The sequence below is a fragment of the Lepus europaeus genome, chromosome 5 (genome assembly GCF_033115175.1).
Source record: "Lepus europaeus isolate LE1 chromosome 5, mLepTim1.pri, whole genome shotgun sequence".
NCBI classification, from domain to species: Eukaryota; Metazoa; Chordata; class Mammalia; order Lagomorpha; family Leporidae; genus Lepus; species Lepus europaeus.
The window spans coordinates 32,560,683-32,585,694 of record NC_084831.1 but is presented as its reverse complement, the minus strand read 5'-3'; the positions used below and the strand labels follow the sequence as shown (position 1 = coordinate 32,585,694).

At 61.0% G+C, this 25,012-nt stretch overlaps 1 protein-coding gene across 2 annotated transcripts in view; it reads right to left on the bottom strand.

The window, feature by feature from the left end:
• Window positions 1–2,050: 2,050 nt before the first annotated feature.
• The window catches only part of KCNQ4 (potassium voltage-gated channel subfamily Q member 4), a 49,913-nt gene continuing 26,951 nt past the window's right edge, over window positions 2,051–25,012 (bottom strand). The window contains exons 2-14 of one of the 2 annotated variants that reach the window (XM_062193281.1): window positions 20,861–20,951; window positions 19,482–19,608; window positions 19,147–19,322; window positions 18,602–18,727; window positions 18,164–18,274; window positions 17,938–18,033; window positions 16,075–16,163; window positions 14,267–14,428; window positions 7,826–8,046; window positions 6,087–6,186; window positions 5,031–5,162; window positions 2,928–3,057; window positions 2,051–2,420 (exon numbers count right to left, since the gene is read on the bottom strand). In XM_062193281.1, the coding sequence (XP_062049265.1) occupies window positions 2,208–2,420; window positions 2,928–3,057; window positions 5,031–5,162; window positions 6,087–6,186; window positions 7,826–8,046; window positions 14,267–14,428; window positions 16,075–16,163; window positions 17,938–18,033; window positions 18,164–18,274; window positions 18,602–18,727; window positions 19,147–19,322; window positions 19,482–19,608; window positions 20,861–20,951 (1,774 nt within the window). In that variant the 3' untranslated portion in view covers window positions 2,051–2,207. The remainder of the gene's footprint in view (window positions 2,421–2,927; window positions 3,058–5,030; window positions 5,163–6,086; window positions 6,187–7,825; window positions 8,047–14,266; window positions 14,429–16,074; window positions 16,164–17,937; window positions 18,034–18,163; window positions 18,275–18,601; window positions 18,728–19,146; window positions 19,323–19,481; window positions 19,609–20,860; window positions 20,952–25,012) is intronic. The other variant, XM_062193282.1, reaches the window with a different exon arrangement.

Below are 25,012 nucleotides of genomic sequence, written 5' to 3'. Positions count from 1 at the left end.
CTCAGCCCTCCTGCATCAACATAACCCCTTATCCCTAGCAAGTTCTCTTCGGCGAAAAACCTAGTGTTGTTTTTGTCATCCTTACTGGACCCTGACTGACACAAACTATCAGGAAAGTGGTAGTGACTTTGCACTGGTCATCATGAGAGGTCAACCTGCCTGCGAGGAAGACCCAACTAGGAGACGGATTCCTGGCTTTTTAGTACACTGGGCCAATAAGTTTCCTTTTTTGCCTAAACCACATGGGGTTTGCTATTTAAGACAAAGAGTTCTCATTAATCCAAATCTCCTTGTCTCCACTCCAAACCAGGAGCCTATGAAAAAAAAAAAAAAAACTGAGACCAACCAACCACTTCCTACTGAAAACTTTAATGAAACCAATAAGTTAATAAGTTAACAAAGTGAGGTACTTGCAATATCCAAGAACGGGGGGAGAGGGGAGGGAACCTTGATCATGGAAGGAGGGAGGGCTTCTTCCCAGGTCTCCTTTGGTCATAGGGTAACCCGAGTCTCCTGCCCCTCTCTGCAGCTCTGTCTCTGAGGGCATCCAGGGGTGGCTCTATGGGGACAGTGCAATGCAGATGAGGACAGCCAGGACAAGCGTCATCCAAGGCATGACGGTCACATGCAGAGGGCATATTGGGGCAGAGGCGGGGCACCATGGGGCTGAGCGAGATCCCACTCGAGCCCTGGCACTGTTGCATGCAAGTCCCCAGTGTGAGATGCAGGCAGTTTGGCCTCAGCCCCTTGATCCTGGGCACCTCCGAGAGGGTTACCATCCGTCCACTCCCCCTTACCCTCCTGCCACCCTCAATGGCTCTGCAGAAGAGGAGCAAAGAGGCAGGGATATGAGAATGGTGCTGGGGCCTTGGAGTGGATGGGGGCTTACACCAGTACAAGGGGCAGCCCGTGGCAAGGAAGTGGGCGTGAAGGAGGGAGACAGTGCATGCGCCTGCCGGCCTCTCTGTTGGTGTAGCTGCTGGACGCAGTATTGTTCTCTCCGAAGCCGGAGGCACTGCAGCAGTGGGGGCAAGCTCAGAGTCTGCGGTGGTGTGCAGACCCCAGAGGCCTAGCCTGAGTTGTGCTGTGGGGGGTGTTGAGGTGGGCTCTGGGGGGCAGCAGAGGCAGCAGTCCGGGCTCCTGGCCCAATGAGAAGAGCTTCTTGAAAAGAGGCACTGGGAGAGCTCTGGGGTGCGGTCTGGAGAGACAAGGGGTCGCTTCCAAGCTCCCTCTCCTGCCCAAACTGGTGGGGGGGGGGGCGTCTTCCTCTGAGTGGGTGTCACCTAAAAGGCCCGTCCCTGGCATCAGCTGCAGAGGCTGGGAGAGACTGCGCGGCTCTGTGCTCGGGTGGCCAAGGGTGTGACACGAGCATGAGGGGCTTTGTGCATGTCTGCCCGAGTGTGCCCATCCCTGGAGCATCGTGGGGGAGCTTAGGGGATAACACAGAAACTTGTGCTGTCGGTGGTATCTGGAGAGCCAGAGGGGAGTGGCCACCCAGCTGGAGGAGGGAGCCCCTAGGAGGCCACACCTGCAGAGGGGAAGAAAAGCCCAGGCACTGCCTTCCGCAGAGGGCGGGGAGAAACAGGCCCCATGCTGGGTGGGGGCGGGGTGATAAGCCAAAGAATGGGGCTGGGGGTCATGGCTGAGCAGCCTGAGACCAGCTACTGCTGGGGGCCCATCTCCCAGTGGGAGGGGCAGAGGGACCCCATGGGGGTCCTCAAAGTTGCATATTTAACATAGTTTGCATATATGGTGCCCACCTGCCACGCAGCAGGGTCCTGTGCTTTGTGGGTACCTGTGCGGGCACCTCGGGCCCACCCCCGGAGCGGGGTGGGGACTTGGCGGGAGGGCTTCCCTGCTCTGTCCAAAGGGCAGGCCGGAGACCTCACCTTGCATAGCTGGAAGCTGGGTCAGGGCCCAGGGCCCCCGGCGCCCTACTCCACTCCTGGGGCGGCGCCTCGGCCAGGCGAGCCGCGTCGGGCCTTGATGGAGGGGGCACTGGGGGGGCCCCCGAGGGCGCGCGGCGGCCGCGGCGCTGCCCTCCGTGCGGCCTGGCACCTCGCGCTCCTGAGGTGGGGGCATCTCGCCCACCCAGGCAGCTCAACACTGCGTGTGGCCTCTCCCCGCGGGGGAGCGAGTTCAAGTAAGAGAGGAGTCCGAGGCCTCGGGAGGCGGGCCCGGGAGCCGCCCCGCCCCCGAGCAGCCCCTCAGTCCATGTTGGTGCTGACCGAGCGGGAGATGCTGAGCGTCTGTGCCGAGACCGAGATGTCCTCGTGGTCCACAGGGCTGTGGTAGTCGGAGGTGATGTCGGGGTCGAAGAGCGGCACTTGCACGGTGCCCAGGCTGGCCGAGGTGCCAGAGCGCAGGCAGCGCGAGTAGAAGCCCAGCAGCAGGTCCAGCTTGTGCTCGATGGACTGCACCTGGGGGCGTGGCCGGACCAAGGCTCGGTCGGGGGCGGGGCCTGAGCGGGGCAGGACTTGTGGGCGGAGCGCAGAAAGCGGGCGGGGCCAGGGCAGGGCTCCTGGGGAGACCCGCGCCACTACAGAGCAGGGCGGAGCTTGGACCGAGCACTGGACGAAGCGGGGAAGCTGGGGCAGAGTCCCGGGGAGACCTTTACTTGTGATTGATCGGTCCGGGAGATAAGGAGATAACTGAGAGGCGCAACTGAAGGGTGTAACTGGGATTTAGGGGGGGTTTAGCTGAGACCAGGGCAGTGCGGGGGCGGGGCTTAGCGGGAGGGCCAGCCTTTGGGGGCGGGGCTTCTCTGCGGCTCGGGGCTCGTGGGCCCGCTGGGGCCTCCCGGGTGGGTGCTCTGGCCTGCGGCTCCGGGAAGCGCACCCTCGCCTTGTGTGGTCTCCGCGCCCCTCCAGAGCTTCTCGGCGGAGGGCCAGCTCCACGACCGCGGCGAGCAGCCGTCCTGCACTCACCTGCTTCTCCACCTTGACCACGCGCCCCATCATGCTGATTTCATCCACCGCCTCCGTGTCCGGGGGCCCCTTGTCGCCCTTTTCCCGGGCCTTCCGGTCCGCAGACCCCCGGCCCACAATCTGGTCCACCCTGCGGGCAGAGGGAACTGTGAAAGGGCGCGGACCACCAGAACGCTGGGCTGCCCGCTGAGGGGCCAGAGCCTGCGCTGGAGGAAGGGACCGGCTACGAGGCTGGGCTGGGCAGGAGCTGGCTGAGCAAAGGCAGGACACGGGAGCCTGACGGAGGAGAAGTGGGAAATGGGGAGACACGTGGGAACGTCCGTATAAGGTGCGCAAGTCTATAGCTGATCCCACCCCACTTTTCTGCTTTTCCCAAGGAAAAGTCTGGAAAGTGCTCTCTCCGCTCTACCTCCAGTTCCTTGCCCCTTTTCTCACCCGGGCTCCAGTCAGGATTCCACGGCCACCAGTTCACCGGGGCCACGGCGTCAGGCTCCCAGATGAACTCCATGTTGCTGTGGGCTGGAGCTCACCTCTCAGCTGTCATTTTACACGTCTGATTGCCCCTTATCCCGCAAACATTTTCTTCACTTGGATTCCCAAACCCACCCCCACCCCCACCCCAGTTCCCCTTCTCCCTCCCAGTCCCTTTGCTGGTTCCTCCTCTCTCTCCACAACTTCCAAACCCTGCAGACCCCAGTGCTCATGGCTGGACCTCTCTTCTCCAATTCCTTCCACCCACAAGGTCCTGTCTTCAGTGCCACGATTTTCAATTCCTCTCTGTACGGCTGATACCAAATCTTTCTCTTTAGCCCGTGCCTCTCCTCCGAACTCCACACTCCCGTATCTAGCTGCCAGGCCAGCCCTCCAGTTGGACGCTTGCATCACAAACCTAGCTGTATGAACGCTCCTGATGGACAACCACTCCGCTCACTGCCGTCTCCCTGTCACTATGTGGCAACTCCATTTGCATCTTGCTCTAGCTAAGGATGTCCAGGACTCCGTCCTTGGCTCTCTTGTGCTCCATCAGAAAGCACTGTTGGTCTAACATCAAAATGTATCTAGATCTGACCACTCTCCCACCTGGCCCTAGTGCCTATCACCTCTGGCCTGGAGGGCTGGAGGAGGCTCCTCACTGATCCACCTGCATCCACCATTCTCACCACAGCACTTGGGAGTGGTCCTTTTAAAACATAGCTCAGATCTTATCAGTCCTTTGCACAAAGCCCTCCAAAGCTTGCATCTCATCTTGGAGGAATGCCAAGGTCTCTGCAGTGGCCAATGGGGCTTTTATACAGTCTAAGTGCTGTTAGCCCTCTGACCTCATCTGCTGCCTCTCTCTCTGCCCAATACATCACCCTGGCCCACCTGCTGTTGCTAAAAGACTACTCCAGCACCTTGCTCAGCTCAAGCCCTTTGCACCTGCTGTTCCCCCTGGAAACTCTTCAAGCAGCCTCACATCTGGCTTCCTTTTTTTCTCACCCCTTTCCATTTTTCCTCAGATGTCAGCTCCCCATCTAAAATTACAAACCGTAATTTCTAACCTTTATTTCCCCCCTTAGCTGCACTCATCATCTGCGGGACAGCTGTTTTGCTCATCGTGTTCTGTTTCCACTGGAATGAAAGCCCCATCCTCTGTTTTACTCCCCTCCCCGTGCCCACCGTCTACAGACAGTGAAGGCTCAGTGACTCAATTTCTGGAGGGAATGAATGAATGAATGAATGGGTCGTGAAGATGCAGGCCTGCAGAGGAGAGGGGCAAGGTGTGACTGTGGTCATGGGGAGGGCCCCAGAGGCAAGAGCTGGCCACTGAGGACAGTATGTCTCTCCGCCTGGGACGTGGGAAGTCCGTGATTCCTTTAGGCGAATAACTTTAGGACCAGGACACAGGCATTCTAAAGCAAGCCCGCAGGCATGCGACCAACGGGGCTGGCACACAGGACCCACCTTGGGTGGCTGTTCAGCCTTAGCGGGGGACCTGCTCAGGCCGGAACCCCGAGTGCCGACAGTGGCCCCTAGGGGGCGCTCGGGACTCCGTCCAGGCGCCAGCTGCTCCGACCTCTCGTGCCTCCCTTTCCCCTCCCTGCCTGGGGCCGGCGCACGCACCGAGCCTGCAGACTCTTGATCCGGCCCAGCATATCCAGGTGCCCCGCCGAGTACTGCTCGATGACGTCCTTCACGTCGTACGGTCGCAGGGTCTCCTTGAATTTCCGTTTGGCCACCAGGAACTTCAGAATCCTGCCCCGGGGGGGGGGGGGGGGGAGGCGGGAGCGAGAGGAGGGGGAGGGGCGGCTCAGAGGGACCGGCGTCTTCAAGCAGGGGATCATTTCCCAGCTACCTGCTTGTCCAGCCCCAAAGCACCTCCTGCTTAGGCCATGGCACATTGCCTCTCTAGCTCCCACCAGGCTCCCCCGGCTCCCCATCGCCGCCAGAGGGAGGGAGGGAGGGAGGGAAGGGGGTGGGAGGGACGCAGGGAGGCTGGTTGGTTTTAAGGCGCCTGAAGGTGCCGTGGCATTAGCCCGGTAGCACAGGGGCTGTGAACTCTGATTGTTGGTGAGAGCTGCTAGGGGAGCAGGGCCTGCCCTCGCTCCCCAAATACTCGTTAGCACTGCTCTGCTGGCCCCTGGGTGGTGCTGACCACGCCCACTAAGTGGATTTCACTAAGCTGACTTCAGACTGTCTCGAGCTGCGGTCTGAAAAGCATTGCTCTAGAGAAAGTCCTGGGGAAGCAGACAGATGGAGGCCAAGACACCCAAGGAGGGAGAGAGGGAGAGGAAGAGAGAAAGAATGAGAGGCCCAGGAAGAAAAGGAAGAGGACACAGAGACCCTGAGATGCAGGGGAAAGCAAGTGAGGCGAGATGGGCAGATGCTGAACCACAGCTGGGGGGGGGGGTGGCGGGGCACACAGCGAGAGACAGCGGGGGGGGGGGGCAGCAGAGAGGCAGAGCAGGGAGGGGCTGGGAGGACACTGCACCTGTGAGGAGCCCAGCTGTGGGGCAGCCGCACCCACTGCCCAAGGGAGCCAGGCTCTCCAGACTGAGGCCTGCTGGCAGGGACAAGCCACCTGCTCCCCAGGCGGCCTTGGCCAGGAGAGCAGACCTGGATGGGGAGCAGCCATGGCCGACAGGCCGGCAGGGCCTCTCACCTGGGCCTGAGGCTCACCTGACGGAGCGGATGACCGTCTTCACCGCAGGCATGACGTCATCCACCGTGAGCTCGCACTGGAAGCTCTTCTCCTCTGCTGCCTCCTCCGAGGGGCCCTCTGAGAAAACAGGGTAGGCCAGGGGGTGGCAGCCGAAGGGCCGCCCCCAACCCCCACGCCCATCAGAGGGACTGATAGGAAGACAGAGGCCCAGAGGGGTCCCAGAACCTTCCTAGGGGGCACGGGCAGACCAGCCTCCTGCCTGGGGCAGCATGCCCTAGGGTACCGGGTGCCCATCTGCCCCTGGGGCCAGCAGGGCAAATATCTGCCTGGTGCCAGGTGCGCGGGAGCTGCTTCATAGCACTTCCGGTCTGTCCTGGGGCAAATGTGGTGCACACGGAGGCCCCAGGGGTCCCGTCACACAGGACAGTGGGGCCCCGGAGGAAAGCGGCTTGAGGCTCTGCACATCACCGTGCAGTCTTCCTCTTAAGCTCCAGTCCTGCTGCTGGGACCGGCCCATAAAATCAGCCATTCCTCCCCAGACGCCAGCAACTGCTCTGAGGCTGGCGCCCCGCCCTGCACAGCCTGGAGGCGCTCTCCCTGCCCCACAGGAGCAGGGGGCACGAGGCGGCAGCACACCAGGCTGCTTCCGGGAGAGGGAAAGGAGGTCCCGGGCACCAGCCATGCCCAGGCTCCTTTGGGCCAGCACCTCACAAAGACTGGTTCTTGGGCTTCTGTCCCTCTCCAGGAAAAGGCTGTCTGTGCTGTGAGCCAGTGGCATCTTGAGGGTAGTGTGGCTGGGTTCCCTCCCTCCAGGGCCAAAGGGGCTTCCTGTTCCCATCCCCCATCCTCATCCCCGCACCCCCACCTTTCCCCACCGAGGGCCCTGAAGCATGTCCAAGCTGGGAGAAGTCTTCCCAGGCCCTGGCTGATGCCCCCATTTTCCGGAAGAGGACAGTGAGACACAGAAGGGGGCAGTATCTTGCCCAAGTCCCCATGCTAGCGACAAGCAGAACTAGAACTCAAAAAATGATGTCTAACCGTTAATAAGCAGCACCTCCGTGCCCCCTACCCCAGGTCCACAGCCTCAAGTCAGAGGGCTGGGGGCTGGGGAGAGGGGGGAGGGCAGACAGCATGCACTGTGGGATACCAGCTCGGCCACGCCTGAGCTCAGAGATCTGTTTCCATGTCTCTAAAGCAGGGATAAAAACAAAAGCCACTTCCCCGCAGAAGCCAATGAAATAATCCAGTGGCCGGGTGCACAGTCAGGGCTCCTCGTGCGTGGACCCGAGCCCCTTCCAGAGCACCTCTGTAAGCAGCTCACTCGTGTCAAGCACTTGGCGTATTCCAGAACCTCTCCTGTCTGCTTCCTTTGGATTATTTCATTTGATCTTCACAGTAATCCTCTGACATAGATGCTATCGTTGCCCCCATTTCACAGATGGGGAGGAGGAGGCCCAGAGAGCTGAGGTCACTTGCCCAAGATAAGTCTCAGAGCCAGAATTCAAATCCAGGCAGCTTGGCTCCCAAGCCTGTGCCCCCAGCCACCACCAATGCCACCCTCCACACACGCACCAATGCCCATTTGACAGCAAAGCAAGTATTATGGCACCCATTCTACAGACCAGAAGACCAGTGCCCAAGGACAGTCAACCTGTTGCAGAGCTGGGAGCAGAGCCAGGTCTTTGTGTTCTGAGCCCAGGGTCGCCATCCCCGCCACCCCCAGCCAGTCCTGGGCCCCAGAGCTCCAGAAGCTCACCCTCAGCAGAGGTGCGGGGTTTGAGTCTCAGAGAAGCTCGGAAGCGGGTGCGGTCGTTGAAGCTCCAGCTCTTCTGTACCTTGGTGGGGCTGGTGGCCTCGCCCACCTGCTCGCTGCTGGGGGAGGTGGGCGTTGGCGGAGGGGCCAGGTGCTGCTTGGAAGGACCCGTCCGCCGCTGGGAGCTGCCCATGCGGATGCGGTCTTTGATGCCCATCCGGCTGCTGGCAGGGTAGGGCAGGTGGGGAGAGAGCCAAGTTAGCAGGAGCTGGGAGCAGGCGGGGGGAGGGAGGAGGCGGTGAGTGGGGACAGAGCTGACTTAGAGCTAGGGGTGGCTACGGGTCTCAATTCCCCACCGAGCAGAGACAGAACAAGGGTGTGGAGAGGGGGCCCCCCTCCTACAAGAAGTGATTCGGGGTCACCCAGAACACATTCCCTCCCCACCCACCCCCATCCCTCATTGCCCAGACAGATAAGAGGTGCACAGGAGACAGATGTCAGAGTGGAAGGAGTAACAGAAACCCAAGAAGGGGCTCAAAGAGACAGACAGCAGGGTGGAGATCCGGGCCTGGCCCAGGTGGGTGGGTGGAGGGTGGAGGTGGTGACCCCTTGGGCACAGGTCGCTGAGGGCCAGAGAAGCTCACCTGGCCATGTACACTGAGGTCAGCTGCAGTCTCCACTGCATGCAAGGGCAGACCGTGTGGAGTGAGGAGTGTGGTGTGCACGCTTGCATGGGTACCCTTGTGCACACGGATACTGGTGTGTGTGCATGTGTGCGTGTGTCCATCTTTACCTTCCTCCTTTCCCTAACTGCTGGAGCTCACCAACCTCACACTGGTCAAGTCAAGGCGTTAGTTAGTACCTGGTACAGCTGTGCAGGTAGTGGACTCTATCACACAGATGTCTGTGCAGGGTGACGGCCTGCTGAGGGCCTCTGGCTCCTGGGCTCACGTGGAGGCCATCACATGCCTGGTGCCTGCCCTCCCAGTGACAGCCATCACCTGATCACCTGTTCCGTGGTCTCCCCTGCCTGATCTCCGCCCACCTGGACCAATGTCCAGCCCATGTGGTCCCAGATCCTCCCTGGATCCAGGTCACTGAGCCCCCCGTTTAACAGACTGCATGCCTGTGAACACACACACACGTGTGTGTGTGTGTGCTCAGACCTCCCTTCTCACACCCAGCTCCCCACCACAGCCAACAACCCCCAGATGCAGACAAGTTGGGGGCTGTCGCAAGCTCCCCAGGACAGGCTCCAGTCAACCAATACCTGGGAGGGTAACTGTGTCCGAGGGTTCAAGGGCCATGTTATCGCTGCTTGGGGTGGGGGTGGGGGTGGGGATGTGGACCTATGCCCTGTGGTGGCACTGCTGCCTCCCCCAGCTGAGGTTTGCCACAGAGTTTGGGGATGGTCCCACCCCAGATGTCTGGAGTCCCGGCTCAGGAGAGCACCAGGCAGTCTCATAGGAGGCCCAGGTGGGGCAGGGGCTGGCAAAGGAGACTGTGTCGCCTATTCTCGGGGACATTCAGATCAACGGTTGAGCCGAGGACAGGTTCTGGTTTCAGGGTTGGGTGGGAGCCAGGGTCTCCCATGCCCAAGGCATGGGGTTGAGCCACAGTGCTGGAGTAGGGGTGATCACGAAACCAGGGGCACCTTCAGGAAGGCAGCCAGGATGCAGGGCCATCCTCAGGGGTGGGGCCTCTAGAGGGGAGAGGTTCTAGGTCAAGGCCTGGGACCCTAGGGACCTCTCAGAAGGGAAGGCCAGGGGCGGCTCCCGCAAACCTGCATGCTCTTTGCTGGCCCAGGCCCACCTTGATGAAGCCCCAAGATTCCAACCGAAGTCAGGGTAGCTTCCCAAACCTTCCTCTGCAGAGCCATTCCTGCGGGCTCGCCTCATGCTGGCAGGCACCCCGCACCCCACCGCCCACCCCGCCCAGGGCCGTGCAACCTTGCCCCTATCCTCCGCTCCCCAGGGGCAAGAGGAAGAGAGGGGCAGCCAAGGGCCTGGAACTCCGGATCACTGCACCCAGCACTCCTACAGTGGCTGCCCAGCAGGGAAAGGGGTGACCTCCCCGTCACGAGAAGTGTGCAAGCAGTGCTGAGCCTGCACTCAGCAGGACTTTGGGAAGAAGTTCGGGGGCTTGCTTGCATGGGAGGCCTTGAAAGGCCCCTTTTCAGCTCTCATTCTGCAATGGCTGAGGCTGCTTCCAGTTCCCGGGGCTCGGTAACCTTGCAGCCAGCCCCAGGCCCCACGTTCCTCTTGAACGCAAGGAGACACTGTTTTCCCAGGAGCGGCCCTGGATTCCAGCTCCTTGGGCAGGGCCCAGAAAATGGCTCACCCCAGCCTCTCCGGAGCCTAAAAGCTTGAAGAAAATGGAAAGCAAGCTGGCACTCAGTGGGCAGCAAAGAGCTCGCTCCCTCCCCAGGCTCCTGAGCGCACTCGGGGGTGGCAGGCTCTGGCTTTGCCATCCGATTCTACAGGGGTGGAAAGAGGCGGCTCCCCTGAGGCCACAGAGCACTCCCGCAGGCGGAAGAGGATAGGGAAGCAGCTCTGTCTGACCTCAGAGACAGTTCTTCCTGGGCTGAGTACCTAAACAAGGACTAGGACTCTGGCTGTCAACTTGGGGCGTGGGCGCGGGGGGCTGACTTTGCCCCCAAGGGACATTTGGCCACCTCTAAGGCGCTTTGGCTGTCACCCTGGGTGGCACTCCTGGCGTCATCTGGACAGAAGTCGAGGGTGCTGTCCTACAAGGTGTGCACCAATCTCTCACCTCACGGACAAACCCAACCCAAAGCGTCAGTGGGGCCAAGGCTGAGAATCTGGCCCAAGAGGCCTGCTACCGCCTGGGAGGAGGACAGGGTGGGCTCGGCGGGGGCTGCTCTCTGGGGGAGAGGAGCTCTGGCACAGGCTGCTCTCTGACTGTCCTGCCAAGGCCAAGTGCAGGGGCTGGGGGGGCAGGCAGCCTTCCCCAGGGACCTGCACACAGGCCTTCTCTTTGGGGGCTGGCGGAGGCAGCCTCACTGCTGGCCTCTCTGCCCTGGCCTGGCCCCTCCTGTCCCTCGGGCCCACCACAGCCCACCCTGCGTCTCCTCAGCCTCCCCCACAGGGAACGCCCCTTCCCTGCAGCCTGGTTGGTTCCCTAGTGATCTGGGTGATCTCACTGCCCAGCATGCCACACTGAGTGCAGCCCGCATTCCTGGGGCCAGGCACAGTGTTAGTGGGCACAGGTCCCACTGTCATCTGCATCTGACGTAAGGAAACCGGGGCAGTGGAGCTTTTCTCTGATTTGCTCAAGAACCCGTGGGAGGTGGGTGGCGGCCAGACGTGATCCAGAACGCACACTGCTGAGCAAGGTTGTCTCTCGGCAGAAGCACGGATGGATGGCCCGGAGCCCTGCCCCTCATCTCCTGCCATGGGTCTCTAACCCACAAAGCTCCAGAGGTGGCTCTGCAGAGTACAGCGCTCCTGATCCCAGAAAATGCCAACAGCCTGAGGCTTACACTGGGTTTCCGGGTTCTTCCTGACCCAACTCAGCTCCCAGTCTCAGCCCGATGCCCATCCCGGACCTGGTAGGCCAGGGCTGCAAGCTCACGGCCATGGCTCTTCTCCCACTGCCTGGCCTTGGCCTGTGCTGCTTCCAGGACTCCTCCAGGGTCCCTCTGGGCTAAGTGCCTGCCTCAGCCCCACAGCCCCTCCGTGTCCTCCTCTTGTTGCATCACACAGCATGGCAGTTACTCTCTGCAGCTCTCCAGACACCATGTTTAATTCATCCCTGGGTCCCTAGTGCATAGAGCAGGCCCTGGCCCGGGGCAGGTACCAAGGAATGCTGGTGATGCAGCTAAAAGAGCCAGGGCTCCCAAGCTAACGAGGAGCTGCCCTTCCCAGAGGCTCCCGGGTGGGCAGTGGGGAAGACTGGAAGCTAAGCGCAAGGCCCAGCAAAGGTCAAAGTGGGAGGGACACTCAGAGCGCCTCTAGTTCAATCTGCCCATCCCACGGAAGGGAAGCAGTAACTGGGCCCAGATCACACAGGGAGTCATGGCAGAGCCAGCGCACATCCCCAAGGCTCCTGCAAGTGTCCCTCGTGGCCCACCAGGCCGGCGCCCCACACTCGGCAGAGGCTTCCCCAGGAGGGCGAGGGGCTTGCCAGGGCCCCAAGGCAGACGGCAGGCGGCAGGCACATGCACCTTGTCCTTGGCCATCCTGTCCCCGTCTCTGGCCCCGGAACTGAGGGGGGCCAAGGACGAGCGGGGACAGGAGGAGCAGGTGAGGGGGTACCTCGGTCTCCAGCTGGCGTGGATCCGAAAGAAACTCCGTTTATTACTAAACATCTGGCTGGAAAGTTGAGAACAAGACACGAACAGAGGTTAGTGGGAAAGGGGCAGGTGGGCGGAGCCTGGGGAGCTGCCGGGATGGGCCGGCCTCCTATGGCTGGTGGCAGAGAAGACCCTCACCCCAGTCATCCTCTAGCCCCATCTCCAGAACGCAGAGGGCCTCACGCTCGGCACAAGGCTCTCTGGAGAGCGAGGCAAATACACAGCTTCCCAGATGTCTTCTCCAGAGAGGCTCCGCCTGTGCGCCCAGGGAGACGCCCGGGCACCGGCATTTTGAACAATGCCCCTGGCTCAGGAGGCCAGGCTTTGAGAACCTCGTTGCAAAACCCTAAAGAGCGCAGGTGCTGGCTCTGGCGATGGCAGCCCCTGGAAGCCTTGGCCTTTAGCTCTGCGTCCTGGGAACAGGCTCAGTCTGGATCCACCGCCAAGCGCCACCAGAGGCTTGGCCAGCCAGGTGTGTGTGTGTGTGTATGAGTGTGTGTGTGCTGGGGTGGCACCCTGACTGGGGCACTCACCCCACTGGGCCCAGACAGCCAGGATTAAGGACACAGCCATCTGGCCTGAGCCTGGTGACTGATGTGGATGTCACAGCTGAGCCTCCTGGGTCCCCGGGGAAGAAGGGACCCTCCACCACCATCACCGCAGTCCACCTCTGCTCCAGTGCCTGCCACCCAGGCAAGGAGGGACCAGAGCCAACTGGAAGCTCCGAGAGGCCCGGCTCCGGCCTTCAGGGCAGAACCTGCTGGATTTGTGCTGTGCGCTGTGGCGTGCTAGGGACAGGGTGGCTATAAGGGGCTTTAGGGGTGGAGCCACACCAGGAACGCCCCTTCCAGGGGGCTCCCAGCCCAGCTGGGTCAGTCATGCTTCCCTCAGCCAAGCCCCAGACCTTTCCACCCACTCCCTGTGCAGCCTCACTGAGAACGGGGAGGGGCGCTGCTCCCTGCGCCCCCTGTACCCCCTGCACCAGAAGTCCCCTCCCCAGGCCCCCAGCCCCTAGGCCTTTTCAACGCAGAAACTCTGAGGAGCGGGGCCCCCGACTGGCCTCACACACTGATTTTCCAACAGGACAGAATCCAGAGTGACCTGCTGACGCTCTCAAGGCCACACCACGCCTCCTCCTCGCTCGCCCCTCCTCCCTGGGTCTGGGCCTGGGGCTCAGAATGGCGCTTGAGGCTCCAGGCCAGGGGTCCCCTGGTTGGTTCAGGGATGAGGTGTGAAAATGAGACAAAGAGATGAGGAAAGGATGGGGAGGAAGGAGGACACCTGGCCCCTGGACCTCAAAGCTAAATCCCTCCAGGAACAGCCCCTGCACGGGGCGGGTGGGCTTCCTTCTCCACACATGCCTAAGACCCCACCATTCGCCTGGGAGGAAGCATTGTTCCTTTGTTCTTCTTTCAAGACGGGAATCATCCAGGAGAGACAGCTCAAGGGGACAAGGACTTCTGGGAGCAGCAGAGTGCACCTCAGCAAGGAGCAAGGGCTCTCCCAGGAGGCCCCTGGGGGCTGAGCAAAGCTGGGGACTGCGGCTGTCTGAGACCAGAGCGCTCATCACCCGGCGAGCTCATGTAGGGCCCACAGCAGGCTCGGTCACAGAGCTCTCTTCCCAGCTGGCATCTCGCTCCCCAGAGGCGAGTTCAGGGCCAAGGCCCTTCCAGAGCCACATGCCGGGGGTGGGGGGATCCCTGCCCTCACACCCCAGGATGGTGCCCACGATTACCTGAGCCGTAAGCACCTGTGGCCAGCGGCCTCCTCCTCTCTCCAGCTTCCCGGAGGGATGGGGGTGCAGGGATGGAAGAGTGAGAGGGACGTGGAAACAGAGAAAGAAACAGGACAATGGCATGAACGGAGGAGGTGGTGGGAAGGGATGGAGTGGACCTCTCTCCCGCACGGACCCTGGGAACCCCAGCCCGGCCTCTCCAGAGAGACCCTCGGTCTGTACCTGTCTGAGCATCTGAGGTCACCTGCCCAGGCCTCATCACAAGGCCTGGGCATCCCCCAAACAGGCCCAGACACCCACGTAGTGGCTGAAGGCAGGTCTAAGAGAGGATGAGACAAAGAATGGAAGAAGAGGAGGAGAAGCAAGAGGAGGTGGCGGCCTCGGGGGCCCCTACCTTTCCCCAGGGCAGAAGGAGGTGCTGCCTGGCCGATGGCAGGTGGCAACAGGCGGGTAACGGGAGGGCGCTCCGTCGGGGACCGGCGCCCGCCGCACCTCCAGGGGCCGGAGGCCCCCATTGCGGGCCCGTTGCACGTGCTCAAACAAGAGGGCCAGCTCTCTGCAGGGGAGGGCGCCGTCAGCAGCAGGCAGGGCCCGGGCACCACCCCTCGCCTGGTGGGCCGTGAACCCCAGAACTCAGATCCTGCCAGGCCTTGCCTCCCTACAGGGGCCCACAAACCCTGCTGGCCAGGCCAGGTGGGGTGGAGTGGGGGTGAGGGTGAGGGGAGGGAGACTCGTCTTTCCTCCTGCCTGTTCTTTACTCAGGCTTTGGAAACTCCCCGGGGGCGCCAGGTATGGTTGTGCAGGCTGAGCACAATTCAAGGGCACCTGCACAAGGCTGCAAGTGGGAGCTCAAATCCAGCTCATCTGTGCTCATGCAGCCAGCAGCCTGGACATGGGGCTGTGCTGCCTGTGGCAGCCCCGAAACCCTTCCCTCCCAGTGCAGTGCGGCTCCGGAGCTCGGGCAGAGACAGAAGCCGAGGGGGTGGCGGGCCCAGCTTCCTTCTCCCGTGGCGTTCACTCTGCCACCAGCTTTTCAGAGTGGCCCTGGAGCCAGAGACTCTCCCTAGCTCCCAGGCCCGGTCCTGTTGCTGTAAGCCAGAGCACCCCTTCTCTCGCCTGCTGCCTCCCCATTATATGGATGAGGAAACTGGGGTCCAGGGAGCAGGAGGCACAGTGGACCCAGAATCTCCAGACCAGGCTCTGTCCCTCTTACGGGGACCCAGACCCCACCCTGTCCCACCCCTTGTCTTCCCTCCCCCTCCCACCCACCCATCCCGTTCCTAACAAGCCAGCCCCCACCCCACTCCTCTGGCCTTGACACCTCCGGGTTGCTCCTGGCAAAGGAGGCTTCTTCCAAGGTAGCCACCCCCGGCTGTGCCAGGTGGAGAGATGGGGGGGCTGATCCTGGGAGCACCCCTCCTGCCCCTCCCTCCTGCTCCTCCCCAGGAGGGAGCAGGGAGGGGGGCCAGGTGCAGGGGCGGCAGGATCACCCAACACCTGCTCCTGGAGAACTAATGAGGTGAAGAAGGCGCCCGCAGAAGCGCTGAGCACAGCAGCCTGGCCCCGCAGCGCTCACTGCTGCCCGCCCGCCCGCCCGCCTGCGGGACTGAACAGGGCTCCGCCATCCTCACTGCTGCCTGAGGGGCTGGCGGGCCAGGCACCTGGCCACATGCAACTCTGAGGCTATTAATAATCCCCTGCGTGCAGCCACCCCCATGCGGTCACAGCCTGGCCCGGGCCAGTGGGCCAGACCCTCTTCTGGGCTGCAAGGCTGTGGCCTGGCCCAGGAAAAGTGGGTGCACATTCGTGCACAGGGATTCTGGGGCGGGCCCTGGCACCCGGGCCTGGTGCACGTGTTCCTGCCCATTCTGCACCCTCCGCCCTGCTGTAACAAGTCAGGCTGTCCCCAAGAAAAGATCCAGAGAGGTGCTGGCTGTGCCCCCGCCCTGGGGGCACCACCTAGCGGTGGGCATGAAGACTGCAGTGCTCCAGGAGCCAGGGCCCAGCCAGTGGGGCAGGGCTGCTCCCCTGTTTGTGTCCAGGTACAACACAGTGGGGAAGAGACACTCGGGCTTGGGCTCAAGCACAGCCAGTCCCAGACGCTCCCTTGGGAGCTGTGCTCCGCTCCGCACTCTCCAGGGCAGAGTCCCTTGTCCTCACTTGTCCCCCACCCCACTCCACCCCACCCCCAGCAGGGCCTACCTGAAGGACGGCAGGAGGCTGTCGTAGTAGTACCAGGTGGCCGTCAGGTAGGCCCGGCTTGAGTCGGTGGAGTACAGGCGCCATGCAGCCTGGTGGGCAGGGGAGTGTGGGGGCGACATGAGGCCTCCCGACCCCCCGCCAGCCCTCTGCCCTGAGAGAGCCCAGGCCTCGGGCCAGCTGAGGGTCCTGCAGAGCCACAGGCCGGTTTCAATTCCATCACCGTGGGCAGAGCCAGCCAGGAAATTCAGGCCTTAGGAGAAGTGACTTCCCCAGGGCCACAGAGCAGACACAGCATCAGAGCCAGGGCCCTCAGAGGGGTAGGAACCGGCAGGCCAGACGTGGGCTTCTGACCCCAGCTCTGCCCTTTGTTAATGCGGGCAACGTAAGTAAAGCTTCAACACCTCAGTTTCTCCAGCGGTAAAATGGGTCTAATACTACTTATCCAACATGGTGTTATGCACATTAATTAAATGGACAAATGTAAATCAAATGCTAAGCTCAGTGCCTGGCACACAAGAGGTACCTAATGCCAGATTCCCCCCTTACACATGCACGCTTATCTCCCTTATCACATTTGATAGCTATTTGACAAATATCATTGCGTGTTTGATGAACATCTTTCTCTCCCCTAGATCGCAAGCTAGGTCTTGGTCACTCTGTGTCAGTGTGTACAGTGTCCAGGGAATGAGTGGTGACTGAAGGGATTATTATTACTAATAACATCCCTACTCCTTCTTTCCCAGCTGCCCACCACTGCCCATGGGCATACTGTACTAAAAACCTCTGGAGCAGGATGGAAGCAGGTCAGACGAGAGGAAGGACTGACCCTTTCCCTCCAGGTAAGGAGAAGAGCTGGGAGGCCCTATGAGTGGAGCCATCAGCAGGGGCAGGGAGACTTGGAGGCTGTTAGGCAGGGCAAAGCAAAACTGGGCCCTGGATGTCTCCCCTTCCTTGGGTGCCCCTTGTCCTTATGGGGCTGCCACTGCTGACCTCACCGGCCAGGCGCCTGCCTTAGACAAGAATATTTTTACTTCCTGCTTGCCTAGGCCCCTGGCACGGGCTGGGGAGCAGCTGCCAGAGCTGTCTCATTAATTATGGGCACCACAATACCAGCTGTCTCTCGGCATGGACAGTGCCAACCGCCTGCCCCTACAATGCCCCCTTGGAAGGCCAGCTCCCAGGGGACAGTGGCCATTGTGCCCCAAGGGACACTTAGAAGAAAAGACTGGGCTGGTCGGCTGGAGATAGCAGGGATGGAGAGGGGAGCTCCATGCTGGGGAGGGCAGATAAGGAGGGCTGGACTCAGGCTTGGACTTGGGGGTTAGGCGGTGCTGTGCAGGGGAGCCGGCAGAGGTGGGCTGTGCCAGCGCTCCCAGAATCACCTCCTGCCCACACTGCCGACCCGTCACAGGGTCTCAGAAAACCAAGCCCTGGCGTTACAGTCAGCATGCCCCCCACCCCAGGGAACCTGAGACCACCCACTCCTGGCTTTCCAGCCACCCCTCTGCTGCTCCTTCTCCGCCTCCTTGGCCAGCTCCACTAAGCCTACCCAGCTGTCCCTGGGCCGGCTCTGCCTACGTGCCTGTGCTCATGAGACTAAGGACTTAGGGCGCTGGGAGTGGCACAGGCTGAGTGACCACCACACAGGTGACGGCTGGCAGATGCCTCCTGTGCAGGTTCCACTGTGACCCAGGTCCTGTAGAGTTGGGGCTGGAGTCGGCAATCGAGCAGCTCTGCCTCGCCCCCAGCAGGGCACCTGGTACAGGGGAGTCTCTGACCATCTTGGCCAGCAGCCTAGCTCTGTCTGTGGGGTCACACCTGTTCCGTCACACTGCCCCGCTCTGCGGCGCTTCCTGGGCGTACCTGGATGAGGTTGGCTGCTGGCATCCTCCGCTTCTCAAAGTGCTTTTGCCGGTGCTGTTCCTGGACCTTCAGGGCAAAGCCGGAGCCTAGGATGCCCTAGGGCAATAGGGCGTGATTGGGGGTGGGGGTGGGGGCAGGGAGCAAAGGCTGCCAGGGTGTCCCCATCACTGCCCATCAAAGACACCCACGCGGCCTCCCCCCTCCAACCCGGTAAAGGGGGACTCACGGCTGGCAGGGCGAAGAAGGAGATGCCCAGTAAGGCGAAGCCAGCGGCCAAGACCCTGCCCAGCCATGTGTGTGGGGTCTTGTCACCATAGCCGATGGTCGTCAGCGTGATCTGGAGACACAACTGCCTTTACCTGCAGGACTGGTCACGGGACCACCCCCAGAGCTGAACCGTTACAGGAGCTGGTGCAGGGACACAGACGGGTTCCCCTCTGGTCGGTCAGGGGAAAGGGCTACAAGCCACAAGGGCTTGAGTGGGAACAAGAGGTCTACTCCAGCAGGTTGGGGGCTAGCAGGGGCACTGGCCAAAGGGGACCCCTGGTATGACGGACAGAGACAGGCCTGCTCAGCCCCGAGTCAGCAGTCACGCAGGCAGACCTCAAGAGCTCCCCGGGGAGGGTCCCAGGGAGAAGGGTGGCCCCTGTGGACCCTCACGCACCGTTCCCCACCACAGCGAATCGGCGTAGGAGGAGAAGTCGGAGTTGGCGTCCTTCTCGGCCAGGTAGACCAGGAAGGAGGCGAAGATGAGCACCAGGAACCCGATGTACCAGGCGGTGATCAGCTCCTGCAGGGACCGCGGAGGGAGGGCTTGAGGGACTTGCGGCTCTGGAGGGGATCAAAGAGGCCCACCCCTCGGAGCTCCCGGGCGCCTCAGCCCGCCTGGCTCTCTCGGCTCCTCCCTCCAATGAGACCCTGCCCCTGGCCTTCGCGAACCCCGGCCCTTCCTTTGCTGGACTCTCCAGGGTCCAGGCTCGGGTTCCCACAGGCCCCGATTCCCGCTGTGTTATGCCTTCAAGCTCCGCCTCTCCGGCCCCGCCCCAGGGGAACCTTCAAGCTCCGCCTCCCAGGCCCCGCCCCTCTCCCTAGACCCCGCCTCCGGTTTTGGCCCTATCCGGAGGCCGCGGCCCTTCCCAACCCCACGGAGCCGCCGCGGCCAGAGGCGCTCCTCCCCGGGCAGCCCGCGCCCCCAGCCCCGCGGCGCACCTTGCTGTGCGCGTAGACCACGGAGCCCAGCAGCTTCCAGGTGCCGCCGCGGCGGTCCATGCGCACCATGCGCAGGATCTGCAGAAAGCGCATGCTGCGCAGCGCCGACGTGGCGAAGATGTTGCCCTGGGTGCCCGCGGCGATGACGGCCACCGAGGCTACGAACACGATGAAGTCTGCAGGGCCGGGGGTGGCGCGGTCACAGCCGGCCCCGGAGCCCGGGCCACCCCGCGTCGGGACCCGGGTCGGGGCGCTCCCGGAGGAGGGGCGGGGACGGGCTGGGGAGGTCCGCGGAAGGTGTGTCGCCGGGGTCAGATCGGGAGTCCGCGGATTACCGATGACACAGAAGGGTTTCCTGGCGAAGCGGAAGCGGCCCTGCCATCCTCGGTAGCGGCAGCAGCACCCTGCCGACCACACCCGCACGATGTACTCCAGGCCGAAGACCACGATCATCACGAATTCCTGCGGGACAGCGCCGAGCTCCGGTCCCCACCCCGGCCAGGGCCCAGGGCGCAGCGCACTCACCTCGCCAGGAGGTCTCTACTACACTTGGATAGAGCCGAGGCGGCTTGCAGAAGGCAGGTGCGCCCCCCCCCCCCCCCCCAAGGAGGCTGAGAACTCAGGTCTGTCTGTTCTTTCCTCTCCCCAGGAGTCGTCTGGTTTTCCAGTTCCTCATCCCAGACTCCCTCCCTCTGGGGGACCGAAGGGCTGGCTGCCAGCCATTCCCCTCCAAGGGGCTTTTATTTGGTGGTGCTTTGTTGTTGTTGTTTAAGGACAAAGATAAAATCAAAACAAAAATAAACTCAGCATTGTGGCACAGGGGGTTCAGCCATGCAAGCCAGCATCCAATACTTAAGTGCTGGGAGTGCCAGTTCAAGTCCCAGCTGCTCCGTTTCTGACCCAACTCCCTGCTAATGCACCTTGGAAGACAGCGTAGAATGGCTCAAGTATTTGGGTCCCTGCCACCCAAGACCAGGATGGAGTTCCTGGCTCCTGGTTTCAGCCTGGCCCAACCAGGGCTGTTGTAGACATTTGGGGAGTAAACCAGCAGGTGAAGATCAATCCTCTCTCCCTCTCTCTGCTTCTCCCCCTCTGTCACTCTGCCTTTATTTGAAAGATAGAGTGACACACAGAGAGAAGACAGAAAGAGAGATATTCCATCTGCTGGTTCACTCCCCAAATGGTACAAAGGCCAAAGTGGGATGACCAGAAGCCAGGAGCCAGGAGCTTCTTCAGGTCTCCCAACAGGGTGCAGGGGCCCAAACACCTGGACCATGCTCCATTGCTTTTCCCAGGTACATTAGCAGGGAGGTGGATTGGAAGTGGAGCAGCTGGGACTTGAATCAGCTGCCTACATGGGATGCCAGTGCCATAGGCGGCCTACCTACAGGCTTTACCTACTACACCACAGCAAAGGCCCCAGTAAATAAATCTTTTAAACTAAATAAATAACCCTCACCAGGCCAGGGGCAGTGTTGGCAGTTTTTGTCCTGAGAAGGGGTGGAGCTGACTCACTTCGATCCTGGGTCACCCTGAGCCCCATATTGTGGCAGGAGCACCCTCAGTACTTTCTATAAAGCAGGGCTGATGCCCAGAGGGACCAGCACAGCCAGGCGCTCTCTGAACCACGGGAGAAGTCACCCTCTACCTGCAGCCCTTGCTGCAGAGGTACTGCCTCACACAGGCCCCCTCCGACCTGGGCCCCCGCCCTCACCAAGATGAGGAGACACTCATTGGCAAGTTCCTGGTGTTCCTGGATAGTGGACAGCACGGACAGCACCAGGCAGCTGAAGACCAGCAAAAATCTGCAATTGCAACGGAAGGAGAGGTTTAAATTGCTGGAGGAACGGGACAGCCCAGGAGTCTCTGGCAGGGGCTGCACTGTTGGGGGAGAGACGGGGCATTATTTGGGGGAGACTTCTTTCGCAAGCAGAGCTGGGGTCCAAGTTCCCTGGAGTCGTGGCTCTGTGCTGGCCACCAAAGACAGCAGCTCCCAGTCGTAGGCTGCTGCACTCACAGAAACCTCACGACCCTCACAGCTGCCCTGGCCGCAGTGGAACATGTGGGCTCAAGATGCCTGGTGGACCCTCACTGGCTGACCTCTGGGGCTCAGGGAAGGTCAGCGGCGGAGGGAGGGACCCCCTTCCCAATGCATTCTACAGTGGCAGGAGGGGACCCCTGCCCCCCGCTGCCCGCAGGGGCTCTTCCGGAAGTGAATATTGAGACCGCTGTGGAAGGAACGGGGATAGGAAACACACACATACAAAGCGAAAGCTGCAGAGGCGTGAGGCAAGCTGGTGGAGCTGGCCCTCGGCCTGAGTGCCCCCACCGACAGGGGGAGACCTAGACGCTCAGGAGGGAACCTTGGTCTCGAACCCTTCCCTCATTTCCAGTTGTGAACACGAAGAAACTGGGGCCCAGAGAAGGAAAAGGATTCACCCCCGGTGGCCCAGTGTGATCAGGACAGAGCAGAGACTAGAGCCAGGGTCCCGAGTTTCCCAATGAATGGGAAGAGGGAGAGGGCGTGAGCTGACGCCTTGGAGAGTACTGCGAGTGTGGGGAGGGCAGAGTGGGGCCCAGGCTGCAGACTCAGCGCGGGGAGTGGGGCTGGGCCCCCGGAGCAGAGGCGTGGTGAGCACACACCTGGCCTGGAAGGGACCTCAGCAGGAGCGGGCTTCCCTGGACTCCGTCCCCTGTGGCCTGACCCGCCTGTCCCTGGGCTTCTGCCCTGCTGCTGACACTGCACGCCGCCCCCCACACCCCACCGCCCGAGCTTTTGAGACTCCGCTCATCTTTCACTCCCACCCCCCATTGCCTCCCTGGATGCGGCTGGAGTCACTGTCTACATGGCTTTCCATGGTACCAAGGGCACAGACTCAAGGTCAGACAGGGCGGGGTTTGTGTCCCAGGCCTGCTGACATCTGTGGTTCTGGGAAAGCCACCTGCTCTCCAGACCAGTCTCCCGGTCAGTAAAGTGGGCTGGGCAAGAAGAAAGATGGGTAGGGTCAAGCTCTGCTCCGGGCCCAGTGGCAGCTGTCCATCGGCCCCGGGTGTTGAATGGATGCGTGAGGAAGAGGCCTCCTTGGCCAGGTCCAGCCAAGAGCCGAGTCAGCAAACACCAGCCATGGGGAGAGGCGGGGAGCAGAGCCCCAGGTCCTCAGACTCACTAATGAACCATAGGGGAGGGGGCTTGCGCCTGGAGGCCCCTGAGGTCACCGCACCCTGCCGGCTCCTCCAGGAAGAGCCTTCCCAGCCCACTGAGAAACCCGTGTCAGAGATCCTTCAGCCTCATGCCATTCCCCAGCTCCCAGCTGCTGGGCTTCCTACCAGGTGCTTCCAGAATAGTTCTCCTTAACACTCGCCAGCCACAGGTCTGTGAACACCCATTTCACAACAGGTCAAGGGAAACACAGCCGAGGACAAAATTGGAAGGCTGAGGGGACGCAGGTGTGGGGAGGAGGGACTTTTCACACATGTGCCACATCAGCAGCAAGTTCTCTGGGCGGTACATGAACAGACCGGCTTCCGTTTCACTTTCCACTTGTCTGTGTTCCCTAAGGTTGTTTAGAATACACATGGGTTGCTTGGGTAACTAAAAACTAATAGAAATATTTATTTACCTATCTATTGATTTTTAATGTTTTTCAAATTGATGCATAAAAACGCTGCCTATGTCCGGGATGCCATGCGGTGCCTCGTGTCCATGTCTGTCTGTCGTGTCCATGTCTGTCTGTGTCAAGTTCAAGTCAGGGTCACACATGTGCCTCCTCAAACGTTTCTCAGAACCGTGGACACCTCGCAAGTCCGCACGTTGCTCCTGGCCCAGGGCCACGCTCTGTGTAGTTCCGATTTGGGTCTGCGTGCCGCCAAGGTGAGCACTAACTGAAACTTCGACGTGTGTTTCCCTAAGACCACAAACTGGAAAAAGCCACTTTCAGTCCTCTGCCAGCCCCAACTGCAACCTTTGCTGCAGCAAGTGTGAGCATGCCACAGCTCTCCAGGGAGCGCAGCTCATGTGTCCACCGGGCTACTCCGTGCCTCTTCTTCAACATCCAGAAACAAACTCAGTTCACCTCCCAGACTCCCTTCCCTCTGCTCTGCCCATCTGTGGGCACTGCCGTTCCCCAGGATCTCAGGCTGAGGACCAGTCTTATCCTGAGTCTTCCTTTCTCTCACCCTCCACGTTTCATCCCATAGCACGTTCCACCATCTCCACCTTCAGAACACGTCCCTCTAGAGACCAGGTCTCACCATCCTGACCAAGCCAGCAGCATCCCATAGGCCTAAGGATCTCCCAGCCTCTACCCTCGCCTTACCGGAACCCGCTGTCTCCAAAGCAGCCGGAGAGCCCTCACTGCAATGCAAAGCTCCCCTTAAAATTCTCCACAGTCCTCCCAGCCCACCTGGGGAAGGCAGGGCAAATGCCTCAGCGCACCCAGCAAGGCCCTCGAGCTCTGCTCCCTTCCCCCACCCTCGGCCGCCCCTGCCCATGGTGCAGTGCACTTCCATCCCCCACCCCCTTAGCATATCAGCCCCCAGTATTCCCATCACAAGACTTTGCACCTCTGCCTTTTGCCTCCTTACTCATCCAGGTCTCTGTTCCAGTATCACTTCCTTGAAGGGGCTTCCCCAGCCATTCTGTCTCTAAAATATTAGCCCCCAGGGAGGCCTCTGGCACAGTGGTTAAGATGCCTTGGGTCCCGTGCGGGCAGGGCCTGGGGTTTGACGTCCAGCTCCACTCCCAACTCCAGCCTGCTGGTGCACACCCTGGGAGGCAGCAGGTGACCGCTTGAATGTTGAGTCTGGCACTCACGTGGGGGACCTGGACTGAGTTTGTTCCTAGGCATTTGGGGAATGAGCTGACAGATGAGAGGGTGGAGTGGGGGACACAAAGTCATTTGGTTTGGCCCTGCCAAGGTAACCGCAGGCAGGACTTGGAATTCAATACATCTACAGCAGGCTAAATTTTAAATTGATAACAAATGATGTTATAAATACCCAAATAGCCCTTGGCAGAAAAAAAGGTTCCCCACCCCTGCCCACCAACAGCAAAACACCAGGTCACCAAGCCAAAGTCCCACTGAGGAGGCTCAGAGAGCTCTAAGCAGATGCATCTCTGATCCATGGGGTTCCCTTAGGAAGAGGCTGCTTATAAATCCCCTGAACTCCACCTAGCCCTGCTGGGGAGTTGTCTCACCCTGGAGGCTGAATGCATTTGAAGGGACATTGCCAGCCAGGTTGACCCACTGCCTGCAACGCCAGTGCAGCACCAGTATCCTGTATGGGTGCTGGTTGATGTCCCAGCTGCTCCACTTACGGTCCAGGTTCCTGCTAATGCACCTGGGAAGGCAGTGGAAGATGGCCCAAGTGCCTGGGCCCCTGCACCCACTTGGGAGACCAGGAAGAAGCTCCTGGCTCCTGGCTTCTGCTTGGCCCAGCTCTGGCTGTTGCAGCCATTTGGAGAGTGAATCAGTGCATGGAAGACCTCTCTCTGTGTCTCTCCTTCTCTTTCTGTGACTCTACCTTTCAAATAAATAAATAAATGTTTTAAAAGCTGGGGTAGGTTTCATACGTGGTCAGAGGACACCCTGTATTCTGTCTTCCAGGGGAAGAATCAGAGCCTAGGGAGGGCCAGACTTGGGATCATGATCAGGGAATCAGAGGCAGGGCTGGGGCGAGAACTCCAGAGCAGGCTGACCCCACGCGGCCTTGGCCTGTCCGAGAAGTCCTCACACAGAGAGCACCGTCTGGAGAAGGTGCTCTGTGGCTGGGGTCCGGTTGTACCTGCCAGAACCGGGGTGGAGCTTCAGTCACTCAACAAATAAGTCCTGAGGTTTGCCTCCGTTTCTCCTGCTAGACACGCATC